The 12,929-nt window shown below is 43.0% G+C and overlaps 1 protein-coding gene across 10 annotated transcripts in view; it reads right to left on the bottom strand.

Moving 5' to 3' along the window:
- The window catches only part of foxp2 (forkhead box P2), a 108,119-nt gene that overhangs the window by 23,489 nt on the left and 71,701 nt on the right, over positions 1-12,929 (bottom strand). For 7 of the 10 annotated variants that reach the window (XM_051891313.1, XM_051891321.1, XM_051891315.1 and 4 more), the window contains 5 exons: positions 8,853-8,990; positions 7,002-7,106; positions 4,534-4,708; positions 3,610-3,823; positions 1,909-2,013 (listed from right to left, as the gene is read on the bottom strand). In XM_051891313.1, coding sequence (XP_051747273.1) covers positions 1,909-2,013; positions 3,610-3,823; positions 4,534-4,708; positions 7,002-7,106; positions 8,853-8,990 — 737 coding nt within the window. The remainder of the gene's footprint in view (positions 1-1,908; positions 2,014-3,609; positions 3,824-4,533; positions 4,709-7,001; positions 7,107-8,852; positions 8,991-12,929) is intronic. The other 3 variants (XM_051891317.1, XM_051891320.1, XM_051891316.1) reach the window with 1 other exon arrangement.

A 12,929-nucleotide genomic window follows, 5' to 3' on the forward strand; every position in this document is an offset into this window, starting at 1 on the left:
CGAGCAAGGATTTGTTTACTGAGATACACAAGCCCTTATTGCGTCCACATGGGAAAGATGCTACTGCAAATGCAAGCATGTGATGACAGCGTGTCAATCTTTATTACAGGCCAGTGGGTATGTCTGTATTTTTCTCTCCCCACTCATCCTGACTCTTCTCAAACATGTGAGAGGAAATCAATAAGGGAACTAGGGCAGCAATCTGGAGCTTAAACAATAACAAAATTGCCTGCGTGGCAGAACAACATTAGAACGCTATGAATTCATTAGCCCCCTCGTTTACCTGCATATAAGCCCCAAATAAGTTGCCCCGAATCAGACCCGCAAGATGCGTGCTTTGTTGCTCATGTGCGTCTATTTGAACTTCAGAGCTAATATAACATGCCAGGCACCTCTTGGCTACCCCTCTCCAGGTGCGCGGCGCATGAAAGAAGCAGAGCTGCGCTTAAATGCTGATCTTGACAACTTTCTCAGCAACACAACAAAGATTACAAAACCGTGGCTGGTTTCTTCTCCGCAAGCTACAAGCCCGTGCAGGCTGGGTGAATCCCTCCGCCCCCTGCTTCCCCATCAAAGGTGCCATTTGAATCTGACACCTATTTTATGTAAACCATTTTAAGCGTGTGTACCTGGATGATACACAGCAGTGACTGGCATCTCCGAACGACATTAAAAGCTTCTTTTTGACACCGACAATCGCTCCTCCAAGGCACTGCGCCACCCGGCATCTCGCCGGCTCAGATCACACTGTCTTTTGTGGGAGTGTTTTCATGTACAAGTTACAGTACGGGCGTCTCCGGCTCCGGGAGCGAACGAGGGTGTCTCGCCCCCATTTCGACAAAGATTTGGAGGCTGATTGCTGTAACGGCGTCCTACCGCACAGGCTGTCAGACACAGAGCAGTTTTATTTAGTTCTCTTCAACCATTGATTTGCACACAGCGGTGAGCTGAATTTGGCGGGAAATGATCACATGATCTCTGATGTATGCTATGCAGCAATGAACGTAATAAATGAGTGTCAATGGGGTAGACTGGGAGAGTTAACCCTGTACTTAGAGGTAAATATGGTCTTTGGGTTGACAGTCATAACTAACTAGTTAAATGGTTAATTTTAAAACGCACTCAAAGGCGTTACATTTTTGACTTGTTTAAAGTGGACTCTTTAGATTGCATCTGGAGCATTTGTAAAAGAAGAGAACAACGTCGCCACTCTCAAAAGCCGTTTACATGAATTGACGTGGACATTTACACCCACCAAACGCACCAGATTATTATTTCACAGTTAATTACGGATCTAATTAGAATATTCAAATGAACCTTTTTCTCCATTCTTTGATGGCAAGGCTCTTTCCTCGGAGTGGCAACGTGATAACCTGCAATCTCCAGCACCGCAAACACCTTCTCCTTTGATGTCCCCCCACTCACGTCCCAGCAACAAAGCCGACCAATTACAAATGAGCTAATTAACTAAATTGTTGATGGAGCATGAAGAGTTCATTTCACTCCGTTAGCCACGCCATGACAACACCGCGCGGCTACGCGGGTTGCCATTAGCTTCTGCCACTCGCCTCCAACCCATCATCCACTCACAAAGCCATGGAGACGCACGGTCATTCTGTGCAACACCTCTGAGCGGCTGACAGGTGTATTGAAGAAATCTGTTGGGAGATTCGCCATCCATTTTGTGGATTTGCAACAAAAGTGTGAGAGCTGGATTCTGAAAACTTTTGCGATTAAATAATTTGTTGATTTTGTCAATGGAGGGAAAAGAAATAACTAAGATCAAATAAGCATCAAAATGTTTCTATATAGAGACATACAGAGCAAACAGACAAATTACTGCTTTAGGCCAAATAAAACTTTCGAAGTGCATATGATTGAATTTATTCTCCCTTGATAGTCACTTACTTCAAAAACTGTCCAAAGTCGTCACAAATACTTTCACATCCTGGCCACTTGCACACTCCATGACCGTAGAGGGAGTGCGACGCTCCAGTCTCTTCATGCAGTGAACTGAAAGAGAAATAATGAGCATTAAAAATGAAGAAAAAAACATGGTGGCTGCCACTTTCCACCTGTTAGGACAATATGACCTAAAGTGGGGTTAGAACAGCTCAATTTAGTGCACTTCTCTGGCATAAAAGGTGAATGTGGACTTGATGCTCAGAAAAGCTGGAAAAACACACACTCTCCCTCGACATCAGGCCACCTTGTGATTATTGATCCAGAGTATTACTGAGGAGACACGGGTGTGTTAAAAAAAACATGGCCTGGCCAAGTAAAATTGCCCATCAACATATTTTCCACAGACTTTCACCTTGTAAAGCCATTACGGACAACTTGTGAAAATAGCGAAAAACCGGCCCCTGTACTTTAATTTTCACCAGGAGATTCATTCGCGGTAGAACTGGCGTTTTTAAGGACACAACCTGTTGTGAAAAGACATTGCGGTAAGTTACGACCACTGGTTCTAATGGTGCTGAGGGGCCAATGTGCAAAAGTGAGGCTAAGCAGACCAGTACGCCGCATGTTTGTGTGCGGCACACGCTCACACACACAAACCTCACCGGCTGTTTTACCTTGCCGTTATCGATCCAGCACATCTTAGAAAGCAGCTGGCTCTGACAACAAAACACACTCTGTGATTACGAACGACCGTAGACCCGAGAGACTCCGCCAACACACGAGAAAAGAGTGTAACCTATTTCTTAAATTATTTGCCTGTCTCTCTCTTGCTCTGTTTTTTCCTTTTTCTTCTCTGCCTCTAAAGATATCTCTCTCAAGAAAGGGCTTTTTGTGAAGACGCTACATACTTGAAACCAATTACACAACACATCCACCCCCAGTGAAGTCAACGGCTGTTGCTATGTACTAACATATGGCCGCTACAGACTGAATAATACATTGAGAAATATGCGAATCTATGTTTTACAGCAGACACAGAGCATATAAAAGGGTCGCTGTGCATATAAACGCTCAGGAAATGCCACACCGGCATAGTGTATTCTATTTACATGACAAGCCGCGCCGGCAAAGCAATTTCAAAAGAAAAGCGAGGTATTAAATACTTAATGTACAGTGAGGTGAGCTGTGTGTTCCTGCCACTGAAAGTTGCACCTCCATGCGTTTGATATACCGGAAGGCACCGCGTTCACTAGCGTGCTGTCTCAAGGGAGGTTTCGTCTCATTTCAACTGTTATCCAGACATTAATAAACTATTGATGAGCAAACAAACAAAAACACACAGCCCACTCCCTGCAGGAATGAGCATTTTCCTTTTGCAAATGGTGACAAACACATCAACTGTTCTTTCATTTTTTGTGTCGCACATAAAAAGTGGATTAAATGGCTGTTTGGTTTGTGTTTGTTAATGCGCCTTTGCGTTCATGTGTACACAAGACCCTTTATCAGGGGGTTTGTGATCACATATGTCTGAAAAGGGATTTAGAGTTTGTATCAAGTGAAACAGAGAAGACGCTTTTATCCAAAGTGACTTTACATGGCCAATCCAGCTGGATCCCAAGGGCCCAATGGTGATCAGGTAAGTGGAAGAATAAACCAGCGGCTTTCTAATTCGCTTTAGCATGCATGGTGTGCATGTTAGGGTACCTCTCTCTCCGGTTGTTGAGGGCTGGGGACTGGCCGTTGGAGATGCCGTGATGGGTGATGGGCGGAGATGCTTTGGGGTTGCTGGTGGAGTTAGTGGACGAGTTGTTGGTGGTGCTCAGGTCCAAGCCGCTGTGTTTTAGCCCATTGTCCTCCATGGCGTGGCTAGTGGTGACGTCTTTCCAAAGTTGCTGGAGTTCGGCGGGGCTCAGACCAGCTGCAAAAGAATCACAAACACCTTTAGAGAAAGAATAATTCACAAAACTCTCATTATGAGCTCCCGTCTGCCCTTTTCTAACAAGGTAGGTAAACCTGTTCTGCTCTGCTGCGAAACCTGAGCATCAAACTTAAGCATCTGGAGGTAAACCGGCGCGAGATCGACCTGGACGCTCATCCCTCGCTTTGTTTCCGTGGTATCCAAAAGTACAAAGCAACCAGGAACTCATCTGCACATGATTATGCATTCATAAACGAGCCTCTGTGTGCAGAATCAAATCATCATATAATCCCTCGGATGATAAAATGACTATTCCGCTCTGTGTCGCCCCGACTATACTCCAATTAAGAGCCATTTTCAAACTATTGTCATCCAGCGCCATTTCGATAAACACAGTATAGCACCAGGTGTTTGTTCCAGGAAAAAAGCAAATGGCAACAGCTCGTCTTCCTCACAGCTCTGAGCTCGCACTGCGAGTCCGTAAACAACAACAACAGGCAAGGAGGGGAGGGTGAGAGAGAGTGAGAGAGAGAAAGAGAGAGAGTGAGGGGGAGAGAGGAAAACAACAAGAACACAGACACAGGCAAGAGAGATAGAGAACTAGAAAAAAAAACTGAAATGGCAGAGAAAATGCAGCAGAAAAAAGGAGGAGTTTAAAAAAGGACGCAGCCAAACATGCAAACTCTCAGATGGTCACGTGAGGACATTACCTGGCGGCAGAGTCTGTCCGGGGAGGGTGGGCTGTCCTGGGCCAGGGGGCAGAGAGAGGAGGCCCTGCCTCTGCATGTTGAGCAGGTGCTGCTGCTGCTGCAGTTGCTGCATTTGCAAGAGCTGCTGCTGAAAGACCAGCTGCTGTGCCGCCAACTGCTGCTGCTGCTGTTGTTGCTATAGTGAGAGAAAGAGAGAGAGAGAGCGAGTGAGCATACACATGCAAAACACTAATCACACACATGGACAGGAAAGTGCTTTCGGTTATACATGTGGCCCAAGTGAAACCTTGCCGTCTCGTTCTCTTTGCCTAGCCTGCTTGCGTGTGCTAAGAACTGTATGTGAGATGTGGGTGGGGGGTAGATCCACCTCCTTCCGCCATTGACAGTTAATTGTCTTGCATTTCTAATGGTCTATTACAGCTTATGGGGCCACAGGGAGGGGGTGACGGAGGGAGGGAAGCTGAGAGAGATTTACAGCACCCCCCCCATCCCCTCCAAGCCCTGTTTACCGCCAGTCGAGCCTCTTGCATAAGCTGGCAAAGACAACAACAAAAACAACAACAGCAGCAGCGGTGGATGCAAACCACAGAAAAACAATGCAGCTCTTCAGTGATCAAAGCACAGCAACTACACTTGAAATCTTTCCATGGACAAAAATAAACCTTTAAAATCACATAAACAGGATTAGCAAAACTAAAATCACATCATTCACAGTGAACAAAACATCTATGTAAAATTCATGAAACATCTTTTTTTTGCGTAAAATGTCCGTGAAGACATAAATTGTCCCAACTTGATAATCACATTACATGTTAAGTAAAACTTAAAACAAAAAATTTAACTAAGTGAAATTAAACCGAAAATCACAGTATTTACAGCAAACAACATTTTTGTACATTGGATCTCATTCATGAAACACCAACCATACCAATTTCCACGTAAATGGTTCGTAAAACTATTTTCACGTAAACTGACACATAATATGGACAGAAATAAACTCATAAAAAAGATTTATAATATTGTTATATGTATATTAAACTGAGTGAAATTATATAAAATATTCACAAAACCCAATCGCTAATAGCAAACACCATTTTGGCCTCATTCATTATACAATAGCAAAACAAATGTGTGTGTTAAATGTGTGTCGTAATACCATTTTTACGTAAATTGTCATATATGCAAATTCATTCATGTATGAGGCTCAACGTTGGTGTAATTTTGTATGTGATGGAACGACAACACACCGTTCTTTAGTCTTGGCTGTTCGCAAATGTAAAGTGGTGTAGTAGTTGCATTTCCATGTCGTACAGACTCAATTTATTAGCTGTTTTTTAGGAGGTCTGGCTTAAAAATGACTGAAGTTTGCTTCTGTGGACAAAGTCTCCAGAGGTCCATTAGCAAACTGAGAGCTAGTTTCTGCTGAGACCCTGTTAGCTTGAGCTCTCTCTCTCTCTCTCCCATCCCCTTTCCCTTTCCTCTTCTCCTGTCAGAATACATTACGACCTACTCAGTGACAAGAAAGCAAAGACCCCCATTACAGGAGGAAAGTTAAACTTCCAATTTTTGCTTGGAATTACACTAGCGGTAGGACTGAGCAGACTCCAGAGGAAGACCTTCAGTCAAGAACGGTGAGGAAGACCTCACTCTCTTAGTTTAGGGATGAGAGAGCGAGAGAAAGAGAGGCAAAACTTGTGATGCGCTCACTGGAAAACAGACTGCATAATGGAGTGAGCCATGCGGATTGGCCCCGCCGTCTCGTGAGAAATAAGGGAGCAATTTCTATTCCATATTTGATGGCTGGGGCCTGAAAAAAATCTATTCGCAAATCCAAACAGAAACAAAGCCTCCGGGAGGTCAGTCCTGCTTTCTGTAGGCCCTGCATAATGGCTTGCTTGAAGAGAGACAATGGTAGAAGGTGCTAGTTGAAGAGACTGCTGGGGGCGGGGGATGTTTCCCATCCACGATACCTAGCTGATCAATTTAACTGCTTCCACACGTTTTGTTTGGATTGCCGCCCCCCTCTCCGACGCGCCTCGCTTTTTGATGCGTGCGTGTCAGCAACCTTCTCTCTCAGTCTCCTTCTGTCTGTCTGTCAGACGGATCCGCAGTCTGACTGTCAGTTTGATTTATGAGCTCGCTGCGGTCGAACTTTTCTGCTCGTCGGCCCAAACCCGCCGCGGTGGTTCATTAACGAACAGACCCTGTGCGGTACGCTAAAACGGGCATTTTAGCGTCAGCGTAACTCTGAATTGCCGTCAAGGACAGAGTTGAGACACCTGACAACGTTGTCTGCCTAATTTTAGTGCTTCATTTGGTAGCATTCAGAAGAAGTTTCCTCTGTGGTAAAAGAGCGTTCCCTCTTGCAATGACAGCACAGACTGATTTACAAGTCACTCGTAGTTGGCGAACGTGGAGGAAACCTTTACTTTGCATCATGCATGTGTGTATTGATGTATGATTTGTACCTCTTTCGCTTGTTTTCCTGGGTGCTGTTGCTGCAAAAGCTGTAGATGGAGTTGTTCCTGTTGTTTCTTATAAAACTCCTGCAGGTGTTGCTGTGGAAAGACATACTGTAGAACATTACAATGTGTGGAAGGAAACAAACCGTACAAAAGTACATATGCTTAGAGCAAATGCGCTAACCACTAGGCTACATTTATGACAAAACCCAGTTGCGGTATATGGGTTAAAAATATTTTTATATTACTTTTTCTACTTATTTCCTTTTCCTCAAGAAGGTCATCGTGAGAATGCTTGTGCTAACTGCTTGGAACAAATGCGGTTAATGTAAATGCTTGTATAGCAAATGCGCCAAACCCTAGGCTAAAGTTGTGACTAGAAAAAGTTGTTGTATATGGCTTGAAAATCGATCTATCTATCAATTTATGTCCCTTTTTCCGTAAAGTTTGTCATAAGAGTGCTTGCACTAACCGCTATACAGTTTGTGTAAACGCTTCTAGAGAAAATGCGCTAACCGCAAGGCTACGTCTGTGACAAAACAAAGCAGCTGTTGTATATGGCTTGAAAATGTATCTATTACTTATTTCCCTTTTCCCACATAAGTGTGGCCATACCTCAAAGCAGAGCTACAACAGAACAAACAGATTCGTAGCCAACTCCAGGCTCCTGAGGCTGCACAACATGCCTGGATGTGCTTCTGCATGTCACATCATAAATAATGTCTCTGGTCGAGACAAAGAGACCAGCACTTCCCCTCATCATGCGTCTCCATATGGACTTTTATGCGGCTGCACATTACCGCTAGAGGAACAATTAATCTTATTGCCTATATATTTTTTTCCTCTCTGATGCCTTGACAGGCAGTGAAATTCTAAATGAATGTGAAGCACTCAAAGGAGAGGATTCATCATTGTGAATTAATGCATTTAGCACACTTCTCCTCTTCTTCTCAGAGCGTTGTCCTCAGGAGCTCATCGTCAGAACACAGGAGCCGAGCTCTCCCATCTCGTTCAGTGGGAGACGTCTTCAGTACACTTGTCACCGTTTATACAGACCTAATTATAATCAAGGCTAACTGAGTTAATGGAGATGTTTTTAATGAAGAGCGCTCTCTGAGAGATTTTAAAATCACTTCTGAAGATATAATCTGCTCTTGTCAGAGATGTGGTCTAGTTGTTAGCTCACATGCTACGACTCAACGTGGTGCTCATGCAGACAATCCAATTTTGAGTTGGTTTTTGTTCTATCCTCCCTTTTTTTCCTCATTATTTCATGTCTGCACTGTACTTCCCCTGCTACTTCTCCCTTCCTTTGCTGGTCTTAACTGGTTAAAGATGGACTCCCAGCCTGGCCAAGCTGGTTTTTATCTAATTTAGCTGAGCTTGTCTATAACCAGCCTGGTAAAGCAGGGGAACCAGCAAAGACTAGTTTTTCCAGCAGGGATCGTCACAAAAATACCCAAAACCTGTAGAAGAAGACTGTAGAAGAGCATGCTAGTTTACTTTAATGCTCATTATAGTAGCCATTGCTTCAACAATAAAAATGCAATGCATCTTGCAATGCTAATTATGCTCTGACACATTAAGAAACCAAACAACAAGTGAAACCACGCTTGTGTTGTTCAAAGCATTCAAGTTCACGTACAGCTAACTCTATTTGACTAGCTTGTTTCTGTGCTCCTTTTGTCACCAAAAGACGTCCCCACTGAAAACAACTAATTACATGCCTGTCCATATTTGTTTCTCTGATCTAACTATGTCAAGGACAGATGAGAGCAAGAGAGGATCTCTATGCTTCCATTTCAAAACACGAGTGTGTATGGGACAGTGAGTGAGAGGGTGTTTATGTGTATTTACCTGCTGAAGCATGACTGCCTGTTGTTGTTGTAGAAGGGCTTGGAGCTGTTGGGGGGACAGGACCTGCTGTTGAAGGATCTGCTGCATCTGTTGGGGTGTGATCACCTGTGGACTCATCATTGCCACAGATACTGGCACCTGAGTGAAAGAGACGTAGAGAATGTCACATTAACCATGTCACATAAAAACTCTTCAACTGTAAAGTCAAGAGCTTCTTCTCGAACTCTCTGGAAATGGTGCGAGTGCAGTATATGTAATCATTTGGCAGTGCATGTGTACTTTCTTACTCCATATATTTTCTGTCAGCTACTCCCAATGGGAAAAGCACTGCGCTTTAAATAGAGGAGGACCTTAATTAGCTGAACCCTTCAACTCCCTCAGGCGATTTCTAGTGCTACAACACACAAGGCAAGCAGAGAGACGCACATCTCCAGAGCCGACAGTGGGTCGTAAGCGGACACATGGCCTGTTGAGGAGCAACTAGGCTAAGTAGCATGGATTCAGGCTGCCATGGGTTTGAAGCTTTGAAAAGTCTGCAAGAAACTCCTGATTGAAGCTGAGCCGCTGTGAAGTATTCTGTTTTACAGAGGTGAGGGGAATTACCAGTTGCCTCTCGCTGCGCATTGAAGTTTCCAAGTTGTGCGCTTGGAAGAAAGCAGCCAGAGGCACAAGTCTTCCACGAGATGTCATTTTTAAAAATTCATGTCATTTTTTAAATGATAAGAATCATTAAAATACCAGCTGTCAAACTGTGCGAGAGAACTTTTTGGGCTAAAAAACAAAACAAAGAAAATATTTTCGCAGCCCAGCATTGAAATAATATGAGCAGGTTTTCTGGAAGCACGCAACATTTACATTAATTTGACTCGTGTCTAAAACTGAACAATGAACAGAATAAAAATAAATGCTTTTTGAGAACAATTTTTCCCTCCTTTTTTTCCCCTGGACGCTGCACCTGTCTACAACTGACTCTACAGGGCATTCTTTGTACTTTATGAAGCATGCTGCGTGTTGCATCGTCCAACAGAGCAGCTTCGACAGATGCTGTCTATCATCAAGACAGCCGAGCCTTCGGCGTCATGACAGGTAAACATCTCTATTGTTGTGGTTTTTGAGCTTGAGAGAAAGACGTGAGGCTCCATTAGACGTTGTGAGGAGTCCGAGCTGCTCCTCTCGCCGGCTAATCAAGACCGCTTGATTGCTTTCCGTACGTCTGAGCTCTCAGGGCCTTGACACGTCCTTGTTTTAGTCTCCTGGCTCGGCCCAGCTCAGGTTCCCCTCTTTGATTAGCAGAGACATTTGCATGGTCACTACACATTTTTCATTTTAGAAGTCATTATGCATTAGCGCTCCTGAGCGCCGAGCTTGACTAATCCTGATGAACTGAGTAGCGGAGCTGAAGGTCACACTCCATCCCCACTCATATTCATATTCAAACAAATCCAAGCACCATTCTTCATTAGACTGGCCCCAAAACTCAACCACGGAGGGAAGCGCACACACAAAAAACACTTTCTTTCTGTCTTTCTTTCTTTCAGTCTGTCTCTCTTTGGGGAGAAAAGGTGGAAGGAGGAGGCAGTGGAAGAAAAAAAAAAACAAAGGAACAGAGCAACAAAGTCACAAATTAAACAGCTGCATGTAATTATGCAAATGTATGCTTACACCTTCAATGTTATTAAACCTTAAGACACATTTGTGATGTGTAATTACCCCCAGGTTCAGCCAGGGTTCTGCGCCGGCCTAAATGACAATATAAAGACCAAAGCATGAAAATACAAGAAGAGATGTTCTCATTACACCCATTATTTGTATATTTAAATGAGCTATGGACTGAATAACGAACGGTCACCTCGTCTGCACCGCAGCGTGGCGAATACAATAAACATGTAAATTTCAGAACAATTCACCAAGTTTATTTATCGACCACAGCTGACTGTGTGTAATCCGAAGTTGCATTTTCGCCTCGAACATGCCAGCAATGAGAAATAGAACGAAATCAGGATATGGCCCTCAGCCTCTCATTAGCTTTTTAGCAGATCGACAGATGATATGCATCTTCATTTCATTGCTTTTCCAAACAAAAAGATGAGACAAAGTTGAAGTTTCGGCCTACTCACTTCCGAGTCGCGCACAATGCTAATTCCAGCATTTAACGCCGGCGTTTTCTGCATGATATATCAGAGCTTGAAAGATGAAAGCAGATAAGTAATTGCTCTCCTGGTTCTTATTCTTCACTGACAACCCATAAATTTAATTTTACACACACGTTCATTTACATTTTCGAGTATATGACATGATAATTGGCGGAATATAACACCTCCATTCCGTGGGATACTGCGGGGGGCGATGATTGACAAGCCGGGTGAATTGAAAGGAACAGAGGCTGAATTGCTTCTCCCCGAAATGATTTCGCCAAGACGGGGCATAATTAATGAGCGTTTGCCAAAGGGTCGAGCCGTAAACAGTCGCAGACAATAGGTCTTTCCCTTGCAGGATGCCAGATGAAGAATATGACTGCGAGAGGCAATGATGCAACCCAACGAGTGCTAAAAAACTTCACAGATAATGGCATTCTTCACAAATCAAAGCATCAACTTCAATCATCTGCACTTGAAGCACTCGTGCTGAGAGAAAATTTACTTATAGGCGACAACTGACATCTCTCTTTCTCGTTCTTGTTCATTTTAACAACAAGCACGTTCAAAAATGACAATCCATGAAGCTTTGATTTCTATTGGAAAACTACAAATAAAAGCTGATCTCCATTGACCTGCTCTTTAGATCCACGAGGCTCAGCACCTGAGAGAGAGTAGAACAAATAGCTTTAAATTGGTCAGTGATGAGAAAACATCAGTGGCCCTCCTGAAGAATGAGCAGATCATTACAGGGCTCTCACTATGCTGAAATGGGTCTCGACATGAGAAAGGTCAACTCCACATCATAAGAATGACGAAACGCAAGACTTGCGCCTTCCCGCATTACCTAAAAAACATCAAATGTCCTATTGGTGTATTCCAATGAGAGAACTGTGTTAAATAATCATAATTAATATAAGAGCAAACTAGCTAAAACAGCTAGTGAAAAGTGACTGGATTTTCTATATACGCACTATTCATTGGCTCGATGAAGGAAGTTTCCAGATCAGATCTGAATGTGCTGAATCATGGGGCCGCTTCACAGAACCACTTGCCAGAAATACTGTTCAGATAAATAAAATGAGAAATGGGGGGCGTACCATGGCAATTACTTTAGCAGAAAGCGACAACATGTTAATTAAGCAGTAAAACCTGTTTAAGTTGGAAAAAGTGAGTTAGAAAAAAATCTTATGCTCACTGTCCCACTAATTAATCTCATGAAATAGGGCTTTTCCTGAACTTCGTAAAGGATCCTGACCTTTCCACTTTGGTAAAGATAGCATTGCTAATTCAGTCAATAATTAATGGCTCCACACAGTCAAGGTTTTTTTGGGGACCAAATACGCACACTCATGGATTCAAGAGCCTTTGACAACATAAACAAACACATAGTTGCACTAATCTAAACCTGAAACACGCTAACATGCATACACACTGAGGCAGTGATCGTTTGGATTAGAAGATCAATGCGAATGCTCCTTGAGATCGGAGTTAAGTAGATTATAGGAACGTTTTCCCAAATCAATTTATTTTACAGTTCAGCAAAACAGTATGGGAAGTGTAATGCACTTCAAATAATGATAGAGTGGATGTGGCCTCTGTTCGAGGGGATACAATGAACAATCCACACAGATTTATCACCATGTAGATAACCACACTTTTATTGCTGTCAATAAAGAGATGGATCAAATTACGAGAGGAATTGAAGAGCTGAATTTATGCAACAAAACCGCTAGAAGAAAAAATTTTGAAATGTCTGAGACCACTAGTGAAATGTTTCTTTTTTTTTTTTATTACACAATTTTTACAATTGGTTATGTAATTATAATTTTTAAAAATATATAATTGTATATAATTTTAAATGTGATTTCAGACTTCCCAAAAAAAAAACAAAAAAAAAAGGAAAAAAGTCAACCAACCAAATGTGATCTTCAAGAGTTTG

This window comes from Ctenopharyngodon idella, chromosome 4 (assembly GCF_019924925.1).
Source record: "Ctenopharyngodon idella isolate HZGC_01 chromosome 4, HZGC01, whole genome shotgun sequence".
Taxonomy (NCBI): Eukaryota; Metazoa; Chordata; class Actinopteri; order Cypriniformes; family Xenocyprididae; genus Ctenopharyngodon; species Ctenopharyngodon idella.